This window comes from Arachis ipaensis, chromosome B6, assembly GCF_059453495.1.
Source record: "Arachis ipaensis isolate K30076 ecotype BB chromosome B6, ASM5945349v1, whole genome shotgun sequence".
Classification (NCBI taxonomy): domain Eukaryota; kingdom Viridiplantae; phylum Streptophyta; class Magnoliopsida; order Fabales; family Fabaceae; genus Arachis; species Arachis ipaensis.
This window is the reverse complement of record NC_142441.1, coordinates 16,780,210-16,802,312: the sequence shown is the minus strand read 5'-3', so window position 1 is coordinate 16,802,312 and position 22,103 is coordinate 16,780,210. Positions and strand designations below refer to the sequence as shown.

At 34.5% G+C, this 22,103-nt stretch overlaps 3 protein-coding genes across 6 annotated transcripts; all 3 read right to left on the bottom strand.

The window, feature by feature from the left end:
• Positions 1 to 2,075: 2,075 nt before the first annotated feature.
• On the bottom strand, positions 2,076 to 10,152 carry LOC110263192 (uncharacterized). The gene is made up of 3 exons (XM_021104103.2): positions 10,097 to 10,152; positions 2,385 to 2,657; positions 2,076 to 2,303 (listed from the first exon to the last, which is right to left on the bottom strand). Exons 2-3 carry the CDS (start codon positions 2,613 to 2,615, stop codon positions 2,076 to 2,078), a joined length of 459 nt encoding a protein of 152 aa, XP_020959762.1. The 5' UTR covers positions 2,616 to 2,657; positions 10,097 to 10,152.
• On the bottom strand, positions 9,747 to 13,868 carry LOC107645797 (myosin-binding protein 1). Its single transcript, XM_016349913.3, has 4 exons — positions 13,636 to 13,868; positions 12,187 to 13,279; positions 10,409 to 11,917; positions 9,747 to 10,215 (listed from the first exon to the last, which is right to left on the bottom strand). Exons 2-3 carry the CDS (start codon positions 13,199 to 13,201, stop codon positions 10,422 to 10,424), a joined length of 2,511 nt encoding a protein of 836 aa, XP_016205399.1. The 5' UTR covers positions 13,202 to 13,279; positions 13,636 to 13,868; the 3' UTR covers positions 9,747 to 10,215; positions 10,409 to 10,421.
• Positions 13,869 to 15,006: 1,138 nt separating this feature from the next.
• Positions 15,007 to 19,603, bottom strand: FLK (RNA-binding KH domain-containing protein). Of its 4 annotated transcripts, none has more exons than XM_088490279.1 (8): positions 19,469 to 19,556; positions 18,922 to 19,347; positions 17,901 to 18,071; positions 16,783 to 17,035; positions 16,345 to 16,493; positions 15,987 to 16,268; positions 15,701 to 15,895; positions 15,007 to 15,495 (listed from the first exon to the last, which is right to left on the bottom strand). In XM_088490279.1, the coding sequence occupies exons 4-8, from the start codon at positions 17,030 to 17,032 to the stop codon at positions 15,301 to 15,303; spliced, it is 1,071 nt and encodes a 356-aa protein (XP_088346405.1). In that variant the 5' UTR covers positions 17,033 to 17,035; positions 17,901 to 18,071; positions 18,922 to 19,347; positions 19,469 to 19,556; the 3' UTR covers positions 15,007 to 15,300. The 4 variants fall into 4 exon arrangements, with proteins under 4 accessions (XP_088346405.1, XP_088346406.1, XP_088346403.1 ...); XM_088490280.1 differs by having other exon boundaries at positions 18,922 to 19,344; XM_088490277.1 differs by lacking the exon at positions 17,901 to 18,071 and having other exon boundaries at positions 19,469 to 19,603.
• Positions 19,604 to 22,103: the final 2,500 nt, after the last annotated feature.

Below are 22,103 nucleotides of genomic sequence, written 5' to 3'. Positions count from 1 at the left end.
ATATGATTTTTGAATAAAAAATTATTAATAAATCCTTCATCCAATTATAATTTACTAACTTATAAAGCTTGTTATATTTTTTAAGTCAACATCCAAATTAATTCTTAAAAAAATTTAAATTGGACATTTTGATTTTCAATAAATTTTTATTATTTTAGACTTTTTCGAGACGAATTAGTTCTTTTCTAAAGAAATCTTATTTGTTTTATATTGACATTTGTTAAGAATCTAATTGTCTTATAACATAATTTGATTGAAAGTTATTGTCCAACACATATGTTAAATATTTTATTGTAAGTGATAAAGAGATTAAACTGTTTCACATAAGTAATTTTAAAAAAAATGACTAAACCACCAAAAGTAACCATGAAAGATTGATTCGCTAACAAAAGTAACCATGAAAGATAAAAACTCCTCAGATATCCACAATTAATTTGCTCCATTTGTCAAATGTGACCAAACATTAATAAAATGTTGTTAAATTATACAATGTGTTCACATCCATTGCAACTTGACAAAAGATGCCTTACGTGGATTTTTTTTTTGTTAAAATTAAAATTGTATTTATTTAGTTTATTAAAAAAAAAACGTTACTCCTTCTGAAAATAGAAGAACAGAAAGAGGTGTTACCCCTCCCTTTTGAGCGCGAAATCAATCATGTCTTAACAGAGCAGTTTTTCATCATCTTCTCTAGCGTAATCCCATTGTGCTCTGATTCCATTCCTGCGACGACATTGGAGAAGGAGGTTGCTGCTTCTCCAGCACCCCGTGTTTAGAGACGATCTTTGTCACACTTGAAGGCTCTATGAGGTAATACTTTTATGAACTAAGTCATTCGATGATTTTAACCTCTAAGTTATAAGAGTTGTTCGTTCGATGTGAAAAAATTTGTTCTGTTGTTGTGGTTGTTTCTGATAGGGTTTGGATTTGTGGTAACTTCATTGTATTCTTGTTTGAGCAATGTCAAGGAGAGAGGTAACTACAAGCGAAGAAAGCAGATTTTCAGGAGCTTCACATTCGAAGATGAAGAAGAAGAAAATTATGGATGGAAGATGTCACTGTGGTGAGTATGTTATTTTGTTGGAATCTTTGACGGTTACTAATCATGAAAGATGGTTCATTCGTTGCCCCTTTTCGAAGGTATGAAACATTATTTATGATAATTAGACAAGTATAGGGTTCCTATGCATCTCTGATATTTTGATTTTTTTGGCTTCTGTAGAGTCGAGATTTCCATTATTTTGTTTGGGTTGATGAAATTGATGGGGTAGGCAAAATTTGGCAAGGTGTTTGATTAGAAGACTGAATGAGCATGAATGTGGTGTTGCTAATCAAGATGTGACAATTGCTCCAACAGACCACAGGGAGAGAAATGTTAACATGGCCATGAAGGTTGAGAAGAAGATTGAAGGTAAAATCAAAGTTATGAGAGTATGGCTTGTGTCCGTATCTTTAGGATTGTTTCTGCAATTTACGCTTTTTTTTGCTTGTAATAGTCATGTACAAGTGATTGGTACATGATTGTTTTCTATCAATGAAGAACAATGTAATTCATGTTTGAATGGGATGATATATTTGTTATTTCTTGCTTTTTTATTCTATCACTATTCTCAATAATTGTTATTCTTTTCTAACATTATTTAAGCATTCTGAGCTGAGAAATTAGTTAATCATAATAACATCAATATCATAATATAATATGTATTAGCATAATCATAAGCACTCATAAGCATTCATAAGGTTCTAAAAAGGTACATCAATAACTGTTTAAGTATTGTATGTAGCATACGAACATGACATGATAATCCAAAATAAAAATAGTAAACATAACTGATCCTTATCAGTAAAGTATTGAGGTAAATTACATAAATATAGATTTCAAAAAAGATAAAAATTTTCAATTTATTTTTATTTGGTGTTGAGTTGCTGCTCCCACTGGATAATCCATAGACTGTGCCTGGCATAGTAGTAAATGGTCTGGGTGGTTTGAATCTAGGAACTGGCCATGTTGGTGTAAGGTGTGATTTTGGTGTTGGCATAAACTGTACAAACCTGGAAGTTGTGCCTGCACTGGCTCATTGCATTGTATGTGGGGACACAGTAGGTGGCCTAACAGATGCATTGGATGGCTGCTGAAGAGTGTTCAAAGTTGGAGCCTGAGTCACAGGGGTCTGAACTTGTGATGGAGGAGGCCTCTTGGTGGATCTCTTTGTTCTCTTTATTTTTGTGGTTGGTGGCCTAATTGGTGGTGGTACTTGCGGTATATGTGGTATATTAGGAGATGGATTCAATGTGGTAGTGGCCTATAAATTAAATTAGACATGAATGTAAGTAAACTTAATAGCTCAAAAAATGTTTAAGCAATTAACAAATTTATATTTTACCTGTGGTTGGGTTCCAGCACCCAAAGATGCCTCAAATTCAGCTGCTGCAGCATCCAAGGCTGCCTCTGTCTCTGCATCCTCTAAGGTTTCCTCCCAATACATCTCAGCCAGTCTTTCATCATCCTCATCCTGTGCTACATAAGCAGGTGGTACTGGTACATGTGCAATTGTTGCTGCAGAAAAGTTTTGACCATGTGCTGTAGCATCTGCAACAGTAGCAGCTGCTGCCATGGCTTCCTTTTTAGCCTTGCAACTTCTAAAATTGTTCCCTTCCTGTATAATAATTGAGATTTTATAATAGTTTACAACACAAATATTCACAGACAAATATCCCTAACAATTGTTATGGTGAACAATATTTCACAAACCTTCAAACAATATTTGCATTTTATTTGACCATATTTTCTCTTTGTCCTGTAAGGGTCTGGGTTAACTTTGGGAGCATCCCTAGTGGTGTCTCTCTTCTTAGTGGGCCCCTCGATAGGCCGTTTGTAATGTAAAGGCAAAATTAGTATAGTGTCTAGCTGTTGCCAATATTCTTAATTAGGCACCGGCTGAACCAAAAATTGGTATGTTGCATTGTAAGCACCAATTGTTAGCCGTGTGTGCAACATCTTCAGCCCTTCTATTTTGATGTGCCAATACTGCACATGCATGCTTACAGGGTATGCCAGTGAGCTGCCATAATCTACAAGTACAAGTATGCTTTCTGAGATCAACACTTACTTTCATAGGTAAGCATTGAATCTCAAAGATATTTCCAGCATCATCCCCTGTCCAGAATGGCCTCTAACTACTGCTATCTTTCTTATTTTTTTCCAATCTACTCTGTTGTACTGGACAAAGCCATCCATTGTATCCCCTCAACTCCTTCTTATTTCTAGCCAAGATTCTCATAACATAACACCTTATCTCTTTCAGGAGGGTAATGATTGGCTTTCCCCTAAAATTCTTACACTTAGAGTTAAAAATTTCACTATTGTTGTTGGTAATATTATCCACCTTTGGCTATTCACTAAAGTGGGATCTTGACCATTGTTTTGGTGGAATGCGGCTCAAATACTCCCAAGCATGTGCGTTTAGTTTTCTGATTGTTGTCATGGCTGCTGCAAAGTCTTGGGGGTGGTGCTCCTTGCACACACCCAAACTGTAACCTTGAGGTCTGTGCTTTGGTGAAATTGTGCCATATATGCATGGCACAATACCTGTGATGTGCCCCCGGCATAACTTCTAGAGTTGGAATAAGACCCTGAAAAAATGTATAAACACTTTGTGATTTCAGGTGACATGTTTATATGCAAGAAAATGTATAAACACTTTAAATGTTGTACCTTTTGTTGATCTGACATAAATGTCCAATAGTTATTCCTCTGATCACCCAAATCTTCTTGCAAAAGTTGAAGAAACCATTTCCAGTTGTCTTTGATTTCCGAATCCACAATAGCATATGCGATGGGGTAAATGTGATTATTCGCATCTTGACTAACAGTCGTCAACAGTTGTCCACCATAGTATCCTCTCAAGAAGGTCCCATCCAAGTTAATAAATGGTCTGCATCCAGCAAGGAAGCCCTTTTTACACGCATCTAGGCAAATATATATTCTTCTGAACAACACAGTTGAATCTGGTATTGGTGTGGTGCATATATTGACAGTGGATTCTGGGTTGGTAGTTAAAATTTTTATGGCATAATCTCGGAGTCTTGCATATTGTGCTATCTCACTATCTTCAATTCTTTATTTTGCCTTTGCCATCAATCTATAAATTTTTCTTTCACTCAAGAAAATATCATACTCTTTCTTAAAGTAATCCTTAGCCTCTCGAACAGTCATCATTGGCTGCACCCTAATTTGCTGCTCCAACTCATCTACAACCCACTTTCCATTAGCAGACCGATTATGCACGCAACAAGTATGCTCGTTCACAAATGTTTTCACTTGATATCTCAGGGGATAATTCCTCTTAGCACAGTATATCTGCCAAGGACAGTTCTCATCCCAACACAACACCTTCACTCTTGGAAAAAAAATACTCCTCCCTAAGTTGATATTAAACTTTCTCACCGCCCTCTTAAATTGCTCTAAAGATTCAAACTCCATACCTACTTCAAGCCTAACTTGTCCAACCGGTGCATCAGCATTACCTATGTAGTAGGACAAATTGAAGCATATGATTACCAAAAGTATTATAAATAACATGCTGCACAAAAATAGTTGTAGTGGATAATAACTGATGTGTAGTATAACTCTGATCTAGGCAACTTTCTTTGAATTTTGACTTAAATAATCATATATGAACAACACTCATTAGTTAATATTCATCATACAATAATTTGCACACAATTGCTCAATTCAGAAAAAAAATTAAATTATTATTCTAACTTCTAACTTACTAATAATCAAAGGAACACTAAAAAATATTAGTAAATACCTTGTGGGAAGACCTCTGGTTGTTCCTCATCCGAATATGCACAACTTTAAAGCTCCTCAGACTTATAATAGTGTAATCCTGGTTCAAGATCTGAATATTCTTCAGCCTCATCAACTGGCACAAAAATACTTGGAGCCTTTTTAGGATCTGAGTTCTATTTAAAAGTTTGTCCAGTAGGTTCAGGTCTGCTAGTGCTCCTCTTGTTCTACTTCTTGGCCGCTTCTCTTACTTTATATTGAGATGGACCTTAATTGTGTTCAGCATTTTGACTTGTTGATGGTGGTGGTTGGGGCTGAGTAATAGAATTAGAATCCTGTACATGATAGGATTTAGATTGGAGTTCATTACAAGGTTGGGGTATATATTGTGTCAGTATCTCTGGTGTTGTTGTTGGGGCAGCATGAAAAGGACAGTGAGAACTAGAATTGTGTTGTGAATTTAAGGTATTTGTGGCTTCTTGTTGCTGTATGGGATTACTAGACTGTCTTATGGTTGTGGTGGGTTGGCTAAAAAAATTCTGCCTTGTGATAATGATGTCTTTGCTTGTGTATTGGGCTGAGTATTGGGTTGTATATTGGGACTTTGATTGAGTTGGCTATTGGGCCTGGTACCTGACTGTGTGGTGGGCTGGGCTTTGGGATGATCAGTTGTGTTGGCCATCTTCGTAACCTTCTTTTTTCTAGGAGTTGGAGTCTTCTTTGCACAACTCTTTTTTCTCCCCTTTGAAGGAGATGCAACATTACCACCACCCTCTTCAACAACTTCTGGCTAGCTTATTAGGTGCTCAGTGTATACACAAATCCTACTATCATTCCTTAATGCAGCTTCATACATCTCTATTATGTCTCTATCACTCCTCAATAACTTTAAACCACCATTAAGCTCCATTCCAGGCACTAACCAATAGCATTCATTGATCATGGTGTATCCTATATCTCTAAGGAGGTCATTGATAAAAAACCATTAAGAGTATCAACATTGACCCTTCGAATTTCAGATTTCTCTCCACCTACATTCATAGTTTTTCCATCTTTTGTTCTCTCAAATTTTTCTCTGTGATATATCTTCAAAGTGATATGTAGTGTAGCCATCTACGCAAAAGAATAAAAAATCCACCATTAGTGGCAATCTCACAAACTCCAAGTTACTCAAACCCTAACCATCATGGTACCTAATTTCACTATCAATTTGATTTCAAGAAGAATAATTACCACAATATTCGAATCATAAAAAATTATATAGCTTAAAGAGAGGAACAAGAGTACAATGAAGTTACCACAAATCCAAACCCTATCAAAAACAACCACAACAACAGAACAAATTTTTTCACATCGAACGAACAACTCTTATAACTTAGAGGTTACAATCATCGAATGACTTAGTTCATAAAAGTATTACCTCATAAAGCCTTCAAGTGTGACAGAAATCGCCTCTAAACACGGGGTGCTGGAGAAGCAGCAACCTCCTTCTCCAATGTCGTCGCAGGAATGGAATCAGAGCACAATGGGATTAAGCTAGAGAAGAAGAAGATGAAAAACTACTCTGTTAAGGCATGATTGATTTCACGCTCAAAAAGGGAGGGGTAACACCTCTTTCTGTTCTTCTATTTTCAATGCTTGAAAGAGTAACGTTTTTTTTATTAAACTAAATAAATGCAATTTTAATTTTAACAAAAAAAAATCCACGTAAGGCATTCTTTTGCCACGTTGCAATGAATGTGGACACATTGTATAATTTAAGAACATTTTATTAACGTTTGGTCACATTTGACAAACGGAGCAAATCAATTGTGGGTATCTGAGGAGTTTTGATCTTTCATGGTTACTTTTGTCAGCGAATCAATCTTTCATGGTTACTTGATTTGCTTGATTCTGCATGCACATGTTCCGTAGGATGTTCATTTTACTATGTATGCGGATGATTCTTTTAAAAAAAATGTAGATATTTATTTGGATCATACAATTTGGGTGAACGAAGCAAAGCGGCACGCGATGGAAGTGGCGACGATACAACACAACAGCGTGAAAGCAAGGGCAGAGGTGCAGTGTTGGAGTAACGGCGGAACAAGGCCTCAGGCTCGGCGACGGTGCGACGTCATAGAGGATAGAAGAAGGCGCGCAGCGGCAGCGTCACTTGCAGGGAGAACAGAAACGGCGCGACGCATGGGGGAAGAAGGTGCAGAGGCGGCGTGCGACGCATTAGAGAAGAAGCTAAGGCGCAGCGGTGGTGAGATGCATTGGTGACAGCGCGACATGGAAGGAGGAGTGAAGCGGCTGCCATAAAAGAAGAAAAAAGTGGAAGGTAAGAGATTAGAATTATGGTGGATAAATAGGGTAGAATATTTTTTGTTTTACTAGACCTGAAGTACAGCCTATTGTTCATATTGTCCACACTCTTCATTGTCTACCTAGCTAATAGAACTTTTTTTTTTTTTTTGGTAACAAATTCGATAAGGTACATTTTGACAATGTAGCTAATAGTTTATAAATAATAAAAGAAAGCAGTAAGTATGGCATATATTTTTTTAGATATTGATAAAATTTTGTGTAACAATTAGTTCTTAAATTTTATTGTGTTTTTAAAATTTTAGATGCAAAAATAATACATTCCTACTTAAAATATACAATATGCAAAGAGCGTATTGTTTCGCTTCCAAAATTTTAAAAAACACCATAAAATTTAATAATTTAGTGTTATACCAAATTTTTTTCAATATCCACAAAAAATTAGCCCGAGCATGGTGAAGGAAATTAGTTGGAAACAGTACAACGGAAAAAAACAGTGCAGTACTGTGTACGTGGTTAGGTTGTTGGAAAACTCTCATCTCATGCATGTGTCATAAAAGGAATATCTAGGGGAGCCAAATGACATCTATCAAGATATGAATTTACAAGTACATTTTCTTATCACCCCAACAATAACTACTTAGCTATATTAGCTTGACCCTAATTAATTAATATATTTGCAACCAGCATTACCTCACCATGATAAGCTGCAGTATATATTTAATAGAATCAATGTAATTCAATACAAATTTGATGTATAGCTTGCAGGTTCCCCCTCTAATTTAGTTTACTACTATCAAAGTAGGCTGCAATATGTGTATCAAAATATATACATGTGTGTAACCTGTTCTATTGACCTCAAGTAACATTTTGTGTGTAGCAGTGTAGGCAGAGTGAAAAAACTGAAATGGTCCACTCGTAGTAAACATTTATTATTAGTAGGCAGATATTGACAAGTTTGACTACATGAGAAGTTGGCCCAATGTATTCAAATATATATCGAAAAATATTATATGTATATTTTTTTACATAGACTTTTTATCTTTAAAATTAAAATAATTGATAATAAATGAAAAGAAATTATTTTTTATACCATAAAATAATATATATAAGTATACATAAAAATTAGTATAAATATCATTTCTTATATTATAATATATAAAATATAATATAGAAAATATTTTAAATATTTTCAGAAATATTAATGTTTTAATAATTTTAATCATTAATTTCAATTATATATTTTATAACAAAAATTAATCGTCAAAATTACTAAAACATTAATATTTTTAAAATACTCGAAAACATCCTTATAATATAAGAAAGTCAACGTTCACTTTTCTTCACAAATTAAAGTAGGAATGAATTAAAAGTGAAAGTCAATTACATACTACAATTATAAGCATGGATGAAGCATCATCCATGATGCAAGAAGAATTTGACACCTACCTAAAGTACAAATACCAATAAGTATATTTCATAATCCTCTATGCGGAGCTTCAAAGTGTATATAGCAGAAACTGTCATCAAATACAGAGAAATGAATAATGAATGGGGTATGTATATGCATATGTATGTTATGGTATGATGATGATGAATTTAATTGGAAGGTGGTACAAATTTGAGAAGAAAGTGGCCTGCAAAGTTAATTTGGGTTTGACCTGTGGGTCCCCTTGGGCCTTGGCTTTGACTCCAACAACAATAAATCAGGAACATGTAATTCCTTCTTCTTCAGTTCTGTTAATAATGTATGCAGTAGTTCTTGCTTCTTGTATTACTATTCATATTATCCTCTTTTTATTAGTTTAAATTTTTAGGGTAAATAATATCATAACATAATATCAAAATTCTATATTCAAAAAATTTAAAGTCCAATTCTTTATAAATCTTAAAAGTAAAAAATAGCATAAAATAAATAAAAAAAAGTTTATACAAAAACAAACAAACACAAAAAAAAAAATCTTTACTTAAGGGATGTCGTGTTTGTTGTTCTCAACACAATACACACCTTTCTTATGTTATAAGCAAGTAGGGATGATGATGAAAATTAAGCGACAGATTTATCATGGTTGTGGAGTATATTTATAGGGCTTAATTGACAGACTTGTTGAACTGTTTTGATGATGAGTAATGAGTTGACCAGTTAGAGACAGTGGTCATAATAGAAAAATAAAAGATCGAGTACTTTGAGGTGAAAGTAATGATGTATCTCAATGAATCAATTATAGTTTAGCATATTAATTTAAACATTTTTATATTCTCACTTTAAATTGTCACTCGCATATGTTGGATTGATTAAATTGAATTTGGACGAATCAATTGATGGAAAATAATCTTGGTATTTCATTTCATGCAACGAGACTTCAAAAACTGAGTCTCTCAATTTTCACTCAAGTTTAAATTTGAGGAAGTGGATCTTTTTCGGTGAAAAAAAAACTGGATGATATCTAGTGTTTAATCTAACTATTTATTGTTCTCTCTCTTATTTATTTCTGGTCCCACTCATAGAATCAAAGGTGATAGATCACACTGTATTCTATCAATTGTTAAAAAAACTGGAGAAGATCCTTTTCTTAAATTTGGTCCTAGAATTATGCTGACGTAGATAATCAGTGACACATCAGAACAAAGTGTGGGTAAATAACACTGACAAGTCAAAGCAAACGATAGTGTCACGTGTATTAACATGATTTGTCCACGTGAAAACAACAATACATAGCATACTAATTTTAGGTCACATTCCTCTAAAATACTCGCATTGATACAAGAATACGGGAGATACACAAAACGATCACTCTTACGTACATGTTATCTTTTACAAATGTCAAAACTGCAGTATAAAAATTTTCTCCTACATGAAAACCATGCAAACTCAGTGGAGCAAAATGCTCCATGAAAGCTAACCCCAAATAAAAAAAATGCAGGGGACAAATGAGAAACAAAATAAATAAATAAAAAGCTCTCCATATATAATTTGAAATCCTGTTTCTATTTTACCTTATTTTGTGAGTGGAAGCAAGCTATTGTTACTGTACAGTTGCAACCAGTCTCTGGTAACCTGGTTTACTAATGTACAATTTACCTTCCTCCTGATCACTGAGCACTGCTCTATGAATCTGTAAAATGTTTAAAAAAAACCATGGGTCAAATATTTTCTATATCATGCCTAAAACTTTGATATAAGTCAAACCACATATTTACCATGCACAAGTTAATTTAGAAAAGCAGTATGCAGCAATGTAACTAATTTAAAGGGATAAAAAGGAAATGCTTTGATTTCTTGTGCAATAGTTAACAATAATTCCTAACCTTAAATACAACATCAAGCATCGAGTTGATCAATTTCTCTAATCCCGATCCGACGTAACTGTTGCAGATGATCAGCTATTTCCTTTAACAATTTAAGTCCTTCATTTCCATTGCTTAGTAAGTTCATACTATGCTCAAGAAAACTCAGGTCTGCCTCAAGAATTTGAAGCCTTCCAACGAAATTATGAATCACATTTCCAGTTGAAGCTAAATCATTATTTCCACAGAGCAAAGGGGAATCACCATTTTCGTCAAAATCTTTAGGTTCCTTGGATGAGAAGTAATCACAATCCTTGGCATCTGAATTCATTTTTAATATGGAAACAGAATCTGGCATCACAACACTGCGGTCTAACTTTTCGCAGTTTACTGGGGATTCCTTTCCAGAACTTTCAGAATTGATGCACTTCTCCTCTGAGTGATGCATATTCAAGAAAAGGTAAACTTGCTTCTCCAGCTTCTTCAACCGGTCCGAAATATACAGCCTTTCCTCTTGAAACTTCAATGATGAATTTTTCACAAGTTGAACATTTTTCCCCTCCAAAGAAGTGACTAACTCTTGAGCTTTGTCAGATATAATAGGATTTTCAGTAACTGATTTTCCAAGAATACTTTCTTCGCTTTCGATGGCAGAACATTGTGAGTTATCCAATCCAATATCCTTCACCTTCATCTCAAAGTTTGTCACCAAAACATTTTCATTCATTGATTCATCAGGGAATTTCTTCCTATAAAAATCAAGCTTTGCTTCCAATTCCTCAATCTCTCTGTCCTTCTCAGAAATAGCATCGTTCGCCTTTTGCAAAGCGTCGGTATCATACTCTGACTGCTCATCCATCACTCTTAAATACTGCAAGGCTTCCATATGTAATGCTGCCTTTTCTTCCTGCAGCCTTGTGATCATGGCTAGTGCTTGATTAGCAGCAACTGCAGAAGCATTTCTTTCTTCCTCCAGCTCTTTATACAAAGCACTCATCAGTTTCCTGTCATGATCAACTTGCCGTTTTAGTCTGTCAACCGCGCTTTCACCTTCAATTTCACTCACAATGCTTCCATCCAGAGACAAGCCGGACTCATTTCGCTCGAGTGATATCATCTTTTGAAGTATCTGCATTCCGGTAGAGTTAGAAACATCAGAATTCTTCATTTCGTCGCTGTTTATAGACAATCTGGGACTGATATCGTTCATAGACAGATCAGTTCCTCGAGTAGCAGAGAATTGTGACAACATCATCTTCAAATCTTCGCTAACTCTTGTAGAATCTTTACCAAGCCATTGTTCAGCAAGCATGCCGGATAACTGTCTTCCTTTGTTACCAACAGCTAGCTTATAAGCATCACCCAGATCCAATATAATGGGATTTTGCTGAAAACTGTCACTAGAAACCGGGTTTGGTTCGGAACCTGCTTCGGATGTTGTTTGCTTATTGCCTGACTTGATGATTTCCTCACAATCCATGGCAGATCTTTTATCAGATGCTAGCCCAACTTCATTTGTTGTCAATTCATCTATAAAAGTATTGCACAAAATGTTCAATGTAAGTACCAAAAATCATGAACTTATGGCCTAATATAATTAGACATTAAAACTTTTAGATATAAAAAATGAATATAGAGTTACTGACTATTTTATTCATTCAGAAAAATGATTTGGTTAAAGTAGGCTATAAACTATTCATCTTCAATCCTTCATCAGCTAACAAATTGTGATGCACTCCTAAATCATTCAAACAGAAGAGTTCCATGGTACAGAAAACTAAAAGCTGAGAATAACTTACAGCTTTCCTTTGATACTGTGGTAGCATCAGCATTTTTTTCAGCCTGTTGCCAATCAAGTTCTTCGTCATTATTCTCACTTCCCATTGCTTCTGATACAGATTTAATAGCATGAGTATCCGTATTTTCTAACTGAATTTCCGGCTCTGATAGTAATGGCTCAAGTGGAGGAGCTAAACTCCTGGGCTTCCCTGAAGCCTTATTTAAATCAATGATGGTAGGCTCTATGTCTTCACATGGAAGTTTTACATCTTCCTTGGTATCATCCGTTACAGAAACTGGTATATTGGTATCGTCATCTTCGGATAAGGGAAGTTCAGATTCAGACTCAGTATCAGAAGTAACCTTGACTTCTGTATAACCTACATGAGACAAAGGGTCAAGCTGGCTATTTCTAAGGTTTGCAACTCTGAATGATACTGATGGTTTTGCTCTCCTTTTCTTGTCATGTAAACTGTCTCTAACAGCTTCCAACTCATCAAGATCCACAACTTCAGACTCAATTGACTTACTGAAAGCCAATCTTTCATCATAAGAATTGAAAATCCTTTGCTCATTGCAACAAGAACACCGTGTTTCAATCCGGTCACCAAGTAATGGATCCTGATCAAACCTGGAGGCAGATTCATCCCCAAATTTACCTACTAAGTTGCAATTTTCAGCATTGGTTTTATTGATGTTAGCAAGAGAAAAGAGGCAGTTTTGGCAAATTCCTTGAACATTAACAAGCTTATCATGCGCGCGACAAAGAACCAATGAAGAAATCTCCAATTTATGAGCACTGCAGATCAATTCCCAATAGAATCCTGTTTTCTGCTTTCCTAACACATGATCAAGTCTTGAACAAAAGAGGCATGGGGTTTGCAATTTGCAGTAACTAGCAAACTTTGTAATGACATAAGAAAATACAGCATCAACAAAAAGGAAAAAGATCAGAAACCATTCCAGCAATGCCGATGCCAATGATGTGCTAAAATTTCTGGATAACATGGCAGTTGACAATCCAGAAGACGCCATTGAATCAAGGGAGCAACCAATTTCTTGAAAGTTGAAACAGATCAAACTTGATACCAAATTTCAAGGCAAAAGACAAAACTGATTGCACAAAAAAAAAAAGTTAGAACATAGAAGGATTGTTCAGCATACTATAAGATCAAAATTACACGATATTGATTGATAATTTGATATACAATGAACACTAAACAGTCCCATTGAGATGCTAAATTAGAAACAAACGAATCAATATCCAGAAAACCCTGAAGAAAAAGAAGTCATTATTATTATAAATCATACAACTATGATCAGCTGCAGAAACTTTAAACAGTATAAACGTTACATACAAGATAATAGATAAATGAATAATTATGAGAGATAGAGAATCACATCAACAAAGGAGTTATATTTATTACAGAAACTGAAAGAATATAACATCAGAGAAGTATGATAAATACCTTATTGTAGTGATTAGTAATTATTATGTGTCATATATGTATGTGTAAATGTTGAGTCCAATCAGATTCAGAGGCATCAAGAGGGTATCAACACTTAGTATGTGGCGATGGTTGGAGCTTAGTGATGTAGAAAATAATCAACAAAGTAAACCAAAAAGAATCAAACACAAAGTTTGAAGCTTTCCAACGTAAATCCACGCACACACACATTTACTTTCTTGTTGAAAAATAAAACAAGCCGACAAAGACAAAAAGGGTCTTCAAGAGTGTAGAGAGAGAGAGGGGGAGAGAGAGAGATATTCAAATACCGGAACTACCCCGGAAAAACATTGACTAGGAGTTATCTCTTATGTCCCATTTTGGTAATTGTATCAGAAAATAAATAATAGTAGTAACAATATTATAATGAAAAGAAAAAGGATTGGAGCACCAATTTTATTCTTCTCTAATCTTATTTGTTTTAATATTATGGTACGTTTACACTAAAATTATCACTAAAAATTAATTAATAATATAAAATATATATTAAAATATAAATATATATTAAAAATTTTAAAAAATATATATTTATATATAAATATATTAATAACTAATTTTAATATAAGAATAATATTTTTGTTATTTTAATGTCTCATTTCTGGCGCATGGAAGATTAGAAAACAAGGAACCTTAGGCTATAGCTATCTATGAACAGAGAACATTCCCGAAAGTAACAAAGCAGTTACGGGTGGCCCATCCCTTTCCATCTTCCATTCCAATCATATCAATATTTACGGAATAAGAGATCAGAACATACCATGACACGTATATTTTAGTTAAAACTATGTAAAAGGTTTAAAGAAAAAGGTCAAATCATGCAAGTGAGCGAGTGAGCTTGAATATATTACAATATTTCCATATTTTTTAAAAAATGCAGAAAACACTTAAGAACACGTTTAATTGAATAATTTCAAGAGATTAAATAATTGTTCCGTTATTATTTGTATGTGTTATAACTTTATATTAATTATAATAATGAATAAGCGTGTAAGGAAGTAATGGTAAGGTGAAAGCCGAGAGAGATTAGATATCAGATATGTCGGCTATATGTAGATGGTCGGCGTGAACTTTAGCAATGTGAGCTGTGACTGTGACTAATCTAATCATAGTAATACCGACCGAAGAACTTGTTGACTTGGCGTTTTCAAGAATCACAATTATGGTTTATGTTCTTATTTACTGAATTATTATACTCATTCTAGAATTATGACGTATCTCTTTATTTAGAGTTTCTGGCTTTAAATTTAGGCGTCTATTGTTGTGTAAGTGCAAATATCAATGACTTTATATTTATCTAGTACGTAATTATGGACCCCTTGAAAGAAATTGCACTTAATTGACGCAGAGCAAGTATCATCATATGGTCATAGGTGCACCAACTTTCCAAAACAAGTAAATAATACATCAGGCCATGGATAGTGTGTGTAGTATTTCCAAATGACTAGAATTACAAACAGAAAGCTAGCGCCATACAAAAATCACATTCATAAGGATTCAGAAAAATGGAGGGAGGAAGAAAAAGAAGCATAATTTAGCAGAGCGTCCTTGTTCGTCAAATTATTACATCAATCAGTTCCCGGCATTCTACACTTTCAACAATGAGCAGATTTTGTAGAACTGCTCAGCTCAGTAGCCATAGTTCGCACCATAAACTGAGCCATAGCCTCCGGTATGGCCTTGGTTGGATGGTGGAGATGCATAAACAGAACTATGAGCCTGATAAGAATTATATCCTTGATCTGCACCAGGTCCCCCTGTTTGTGGCTGCTGCCCTGTTGCTGCTGCCGCCGCTGTTGGTGCTCCAGCTTCCGCCATAAAATTCTGCACCACAAATTCATAATCACGTTGCTTGATTGCCATGCAAATTAATTAGGTTAAAATACTTATAAATCAAGCAAGATTATCCCCAAGCTTAGAATATCTTTTACTTGAAACCAAAAAGATGACCTATAATGTACAAAGCTCCCACGTGGTCTGAATTTGGGTGCGTAAATTAAACCGTTAAATGCAGGATAAGGAGGATTACCTGTATCAATTGCTGGGCAGTTTGGACTTGAGAAGCGGTTCCACTAATTTCAACTGTCATCTCTCCCGGAACACCTCTTGTTTCTTGTATAGTAACCGTAGCTCCACTAGCCCGTCTAATGTAACTTATATTTGCTCCAGCTGTTCCAATAACAGCATCGGCATAAGATAGGGGAATTTGCATTTGCTGTGTGATCTGACAAAATAGCAAGTGCAAATTGAGGTCAACAAAAAGATGTATTCACTTTTGGAGAGTGCAAGAGACCAAATTTGCAATTAGTAGGTACCTGAGTCACTATAGAAGGTGCAGATTGAGTATTTGAAGACGCATGAACACCTATTGAAGAATCTCTTCCATAGGCAGATATACCGTGATGGGGCTGTTTCTCCACTGGAGGTGGGATTTCAGCTGGGGGATAGTAACTATCAAGTGGTCGCGGAGGTGGCATGTATTGAGGAGTAGGTACAAAACCAGGACCTCCACCGGCATTTGGAGGAAGACCCTGAGGTGGACCCCATGATTGGTGAGGTGGCATGTGCTCCACTCGATGAGGATTTGCCATTTGCATCTGGAGAAATAACAGTTTATGTAAATGCCTCAGTTTGTCAAAACGATAAATTATTCGGATAAAATCACACACTTACATTCATTTCAAAAATTGGAATTACAGAGCGATCAACTAAAAACTTCTTTAGATGGGATGCAATAAGTTCAATTGCCTTGTGAACCCCAGTGGGATCCCCTAGTACTTCAACCACCCTATCATCTTGAAGAGCAAAAACAGGAAGGTCTTCTGCAAAATAGTAAGACAAGTAGACAACCATATGCTTAGCAACTAGAAAATGTCACAGCCTAACCAAGGATTAAAGGAAAAAACACAGCAAATATGTGAGAAACCACCATAAAAGTTCATGGATAGAAAGAATTCTTTTGTTTTGAATTTTTTTTTTTTTTGGGTGGGCGGTGGGGGCAGAAGAAACATAATTACGCAACAACACATAATAATAATAATAATAATAATAATAATAATAATAATAATAATAATAATAATTAACAAAAATTTTAAGAAATATAACGAGAACCTGCTCCAAGAACCCTAACTATACAATTTGATGCTTCTTGGATAGATTTTACAGTTCCTCCTTGCTTCCCAATTAAACTTCCTGCTTGTGATGCTGGCACCAATATTTTTGTAGAAACCTTCCCGGCCACACCTGAAGAAGCATGGGAGAAATCATTCTCTAAACCATCAAGAAGCCTCTTATGAACTCTCAATAAGCCATCCACAGCAGGAGGAAGAGATGAATCAGGCTCGTCTTTTCCTGATACCATTACCTGATCAACGTGAACAAAAATCATCATCCTAAACATTCTGTCCAATGCTTGCAAAAAAAGGAAAATATATATATATCTTTAACCAACAATAAAACACACCAACCCCAAGCATGTTGCATGCCACCTAAAATCTCAAGACAAAAGCATACAAGAAACGATTTTCAATGATAAAATTTCAATAGTTTAGAGGATTTAGAACAATGGCTGATCCACCTTCTAGTATATTTTCTTTCCCAACTAATCCTTAACTATCCTCACTTGTCAGCAAAATACCAGAAGGAACAACCTTCCTCAACCATATTTATGATATCCCTTCCCTCTACCAATGTATGGAATAACCCCTAATGTTCCATTAAGAAAAAAAAGTTACTATTTTTGTTTGATCAACTAAACCAGCTAATATTTTACATTTTACTAAATCCAAAGCTTGCAAAAGGTTGAAGTCTCATAGTGGAAAATAATCTTTATAGTTTACCACTAATTTGTAACATAACACAAGATGTAAGACACATGTCAAAGTGGAAGTGCCTTCTAATTCTTCAATGACCAAGTCTTGGTTTAGAATAATGCATTTTAGCTTGTAATAGATCAGTATGGCAAGGATTTCTATTGAAGAACTACTATGAAAAACTAAAATCATTAATACATAGGGAAGCTCTGTGTGTTAAGAGGAAAATTGATTGATATAGTTAGAACTTAGGTAGTTTTTTAATCCTTTTCTTTTAATAATATGTATGATAATAAAAATACTTCAGTTTTAATACATGGTGATTTTAATATTGTATAAGAGCTGGCAATAAGCTGTTTTTTCATTGCTTGCAATCTGCTTGAGGCAAGACATCAATCATCGAGGTTCTGAATTTACCAGATGAAATGCAGAGCTTCATGCTACTTTGGTACAAAATGTCTACAAATAAATAAACTTTTCAGCACTTTGCAACGCTCAAAGCTGATCCTTGCATCTGGATCTTTGGTTCTTCAAGATTGGGATCTAAATGATGATTGAGTCGTTGCCTTTAAAATTGGGACATTGAACCTGCACAGATTCATTTTCTGTTAGAATTAAATTAATATTTTAGGGATTCTTGCCAGCATTCTTCTTTTTGGAATTCGCTTCATTTGCTTTGTATTGGTTTCTTTACTATTGTAGTACATTTAAGCAAGGTTACCCCTTTGACCATGCAAGCTATTGGTGAATTTTCTTGGTTGTTTTTATACTTTCATGTAAACATCTACCTACTAAAACATAAGACTGAAATTTTTTATTAAAGATTGACAAGGAGACAGAGCCACACTCTGTTCTCCTCTCTAACATCTTTGGCAAACTTTCAATCACATTGGATAATGTTCCATTTCTTCCAAAAGAACAATGCTTGTAGTATGTAAATGAACTGTGTTTTTTGCCCATTATTTATATTCTAAGTACTTAGAAGCAGTTTGGGTGGCAGATTACGTAATTTATCTAGAGTCTTACAAAGTTACATAGTTACATGTCAATTCACACTCTTTTTTCTTTCTTTCTTTTTTTCTGGTATATATATTAAATCAAGTAAAAATATTAAAAAATGATAAACCTGAATTTATAATTGCAACATGCAGGCAATAACCACAATCACTAGTAAAATCCATGGTAAAAAATTAGATAATATCATCACCCATCAACTGCTCTAATAACCAATATCATCAACCAAATGGAGCAAGGAAAACATCAGAAAGAACAAAGAAGAGATCCATATCAATAGTTCTCCATCAATAGCAATTAGCTTAAGCAACAACAAAACCATCCTTCCAGGGCAATAATAAAGAAGCTTGAGCTTAACGAGTCACCAGCATGCATTCAACTTATTATACTTCCAATTGATAGAAGGGAAATTAGGATTACTTACAGCCCTTTCAGAAGTTCCAGGAGGACCATCAAGAATCTTAATGCGAGCACGTGTCTCCTCCACAATCTTCTTAATGAACTCTCCTTTACGTCCAATAATACCTCCAACCTTCTGCGCAGGAACTAACATACGGAACACACTCTCGCCTGGCCACCCGGGCCACTTCTTCTCGCCGCCGCCGCCATCACCACCAGTTCCCCCTGCTGGTGCTGCTACTTCTGGTGGTGGTGGTGGTGCTGCTGCAGCCTCCGCGACGGGCTCCTCCTCCGCCACCTCCTGCCCTTCGTTTTCCTCATGCTCCACGTTCTCTATCACTTGGTCTTGGTCTTGGTCTTGTTCTTCCTCTTCCTCTTCTTCCTCCTCCTCATGTTCCTCTATGTTCTGATCAACTTCAGCATCAGCCATAGGGTTTCACTGATTCCACTACTACAACACAAACAATATCGTAAATAAATTTGGAGAAAAATCAGATGCGAGAAAAAGAAATGCCAGCTAGCTCATTGTCATCAACAAAAGAATAGAAGTGAGTGGTGTTGTTTAAAACTACCTTGGTTACGAGCTGAGGTAGAATTACGACAAGAGGGATGGAATTGGGGAATCTAGGGTTTGGGGTTTTGGAGAGAGAGTGTGGCGCAATTCTTGGGTATTACTATTATATATCTTCTCGAACTCTTCTAACAATATTATATTTTATTGATTAATTAAAATACTTTAATAAAGACCAATAAGTATAAAATTATTTTTTAATTTATTTTTTTGAAAGATTAAATATTTAAAATTCAAATTTAAGATTTTAAAAAAATAACAGATATTAATTAAAAAATATTAACCAAACTTAATAAAAACATTTATTCATAAAATATTAATTTTTTTATGAAATACATTTAAATTTATTCACGATTAATAATGTTACTAATGTAAGATCCGCGCTACGCGTGAGTTAAATGTTAATCTATTATAAAAATTTGTTGATACATGATCATTTATATTAATAGTTATTACTTTTTATTTGAACAAATTTTTGTGCATAAAAATTTATTGTACAGTATATAAAACTATTTTATTATTTATTTTTTAGACTAAATAATCTTATCATTTTTCTAGTCTATATTAACAAATTTCACTTATATGTAAAAGCTATTATGTTTTTGTGTTTAAAATTTTAATAAAAATAATTTATATTATTGTAACTATATAAATAATAAATACTAACTAAATGATATTTAGTTATATTATTATATCTCTAATGTTTAGCCCGCATTACGCACAAATCATGTATTTAATGTACTTTGTTGTATTTATGTATAATTTTTTATAAAAAAATTAATATATTTATTAAAACAGTTAATTTATTTAATATACAAATTAAATTATTAATTTAGTTATTTTTAATAAAATTTTTTTTAAATGATAACTTTTAAAACACATTTTTTCATAATATTTTTCTAATATGTTCTCCAATTCTGGAGCATATTTTTTCACAAATCTATTTTATTTTATTTTCTTAATCTATACACAAAGAAGCTCATATATGAATATATAACAAAACATAAATCATTCTATAACCAATATTTTAACCTCAAAAAAAAAATTTTCAAACAAAAATACAACAATGATTTCAAACACATTAATTTTCATATAAAATATTTTAAAATAAATAAATGGTTTGGGCTCACGTTCAAACATCCAATACATTGTCCATGAATAAATAAAGTACTTTCATAGTCCGAAATAAAAACAACAATTATCAAGAATGAAAGACATTCAAATTAAAATTTTCCATATATAAATGACTATGATTTTGCTTCCAAAAAAGGCCATCATGTTTAAATCTTACACTCCATTAATATGATTACCCTTTAACAAAAAAAAATAAAATGAAATAAAATTTGAGGCAAAATCCACATTTACATAGAGATATATCATATTTGTAGGATATAATAAAATGTACCAAATTGAATCAAATAAAAGCACTTGTTCTTGGGTGGATATCTGGACTTGACTTCGGTTCTTAGAAGTTGTGGCCGAGATATTATCTTCAACGCCGAGCTTTAAACTTGAAGGATCTGAGCTTTTCGTCCAAAGGTATTCCACGTTGCAAATAGCGTGAGCATAGGGGAGTGTACCTGCAAAAGACACTTCGATACTTAAATCAGTATTGTGTATTTCTTGTGTCTCTTGAGGATATGATGTCTTACCTTTTTATAACCGAGTATCAATCGTTACCCTTTTTTATCGTCGTTTTCATTAAGTGGTATTATTTGAATAAATGGCCGATTTGTAATGTTAGAGATGACTTATAACGGCTTGGCCGAGTTATAGCTCATAAAGCCGATTTATACTTATGGTAACGGTCGTATCATAGCTGCCAGTTTCCCGTGGCTTGAAGGTTTTCTGGCTTGCTCGGTTTTCCTCAATACTAAGTCGTGGAGATGAAATCTTCTTGGTTGAAGCTTCTTGTTATATTGTCGAGCTATATGTTGTTGCATAGCTCGGTGACGGATTGCCACTGAGAGTTGAACTTCTTCAATGGTATCAAGGTCGTGCCTTCTGGATTGGTCTGATGTTTCAACGTCGACAATTTGTGCTCGGATTGAGGATTGAGAGATCTCCACTGAGATCATTACTTCTGAGCCATACACCAATCTAAAAGGCGTCTCGCCGGTTGTTGAATGTACAATTGTGTTGTATCCCCATATTACTTCAGGGATTAGTTCGGACCAGAGGCCCTTTGCCTCGTCGAGCTTTTTCCTTAGTGTATGTAAGATGATCTTGTTTGCAGCTTCTGCTAATCCGTTCGTCTGTGGGTATTCAACTGATGAAAAATGTTGTTTGATTTTGAGATTTTGCAAGAAAGAAGTGAATTTGTTATCGGCAAACTGGCGACCATTATCAGTGATAATGTGCCGAGGTATGCCGAACCGACAGATAATACTTTTCCAGACAAAGGAGATCATTTGTTGGGATGTTATCTTTGCCAGTGGTTGTGCTTCTATCCATTTGAAAAAGTAATCAATTGCAACTATCAAGAATTTTACCTGGCCAGGAGCTAATGGGAAAGGGCCGAGAATATCAATCCCTCACTGATGGAACGGCCAAGTTACCTCAGAACTGTGCAGAAATTTCGCAGACATATGTGTGATGGTTCCGTGCATTTAACAATTTTGGCATGTTTTAACTTT

Coding starts and splice junctions, on each gene's coding strand:
- LOC107645797 (XM_016349913.3), bottom strand. CDS start 13,201: ATGGCGTCTTCTGGATTGTCAACTGCCATGTTATCCAGAAATTTTAGC. Junction 11,918..12,186: donor CACAGTATCAAAGGAAAGCT/GTAAGTTATTCT, acceptor ATACTTTTATAG/ATGAATTGACAACAAATGAA.
- FLK (XM_088490277.1), bottom strand. CDS start 19,326: ATGGCTGATGCTGAAGTTGATCAGAACATAGAGGAACATGAGGAGGAG. Junction 15,896..15,986: donor CACCTTCTATAGTGACTCAG/GTACCTACTAAT, acceptor CTATTTTGTCAG/ATCACACAGCAAATGCAAAT. Junction 15,496..15,700: donor CTGCCCAGCAATTGATACAG/GTAATCCTCCTT, acceptor TTTGTGGTGCAG/AATTTTATGGCGGAAGCTGG.
- LOC110263192 (XM_021104103.2), bottom strand. CDS start 2,615: ATGGCAGCAGCTGCTACTGTTGCAGATGCTACAGCACATGGTCAAAAC. Junction 2,304..2,384: donor GTGCTGGAACCCAACCACAG/GTAAAATATAAA, acceptor TTTAATTTATAG/GCCACTACCACATTGAATCC.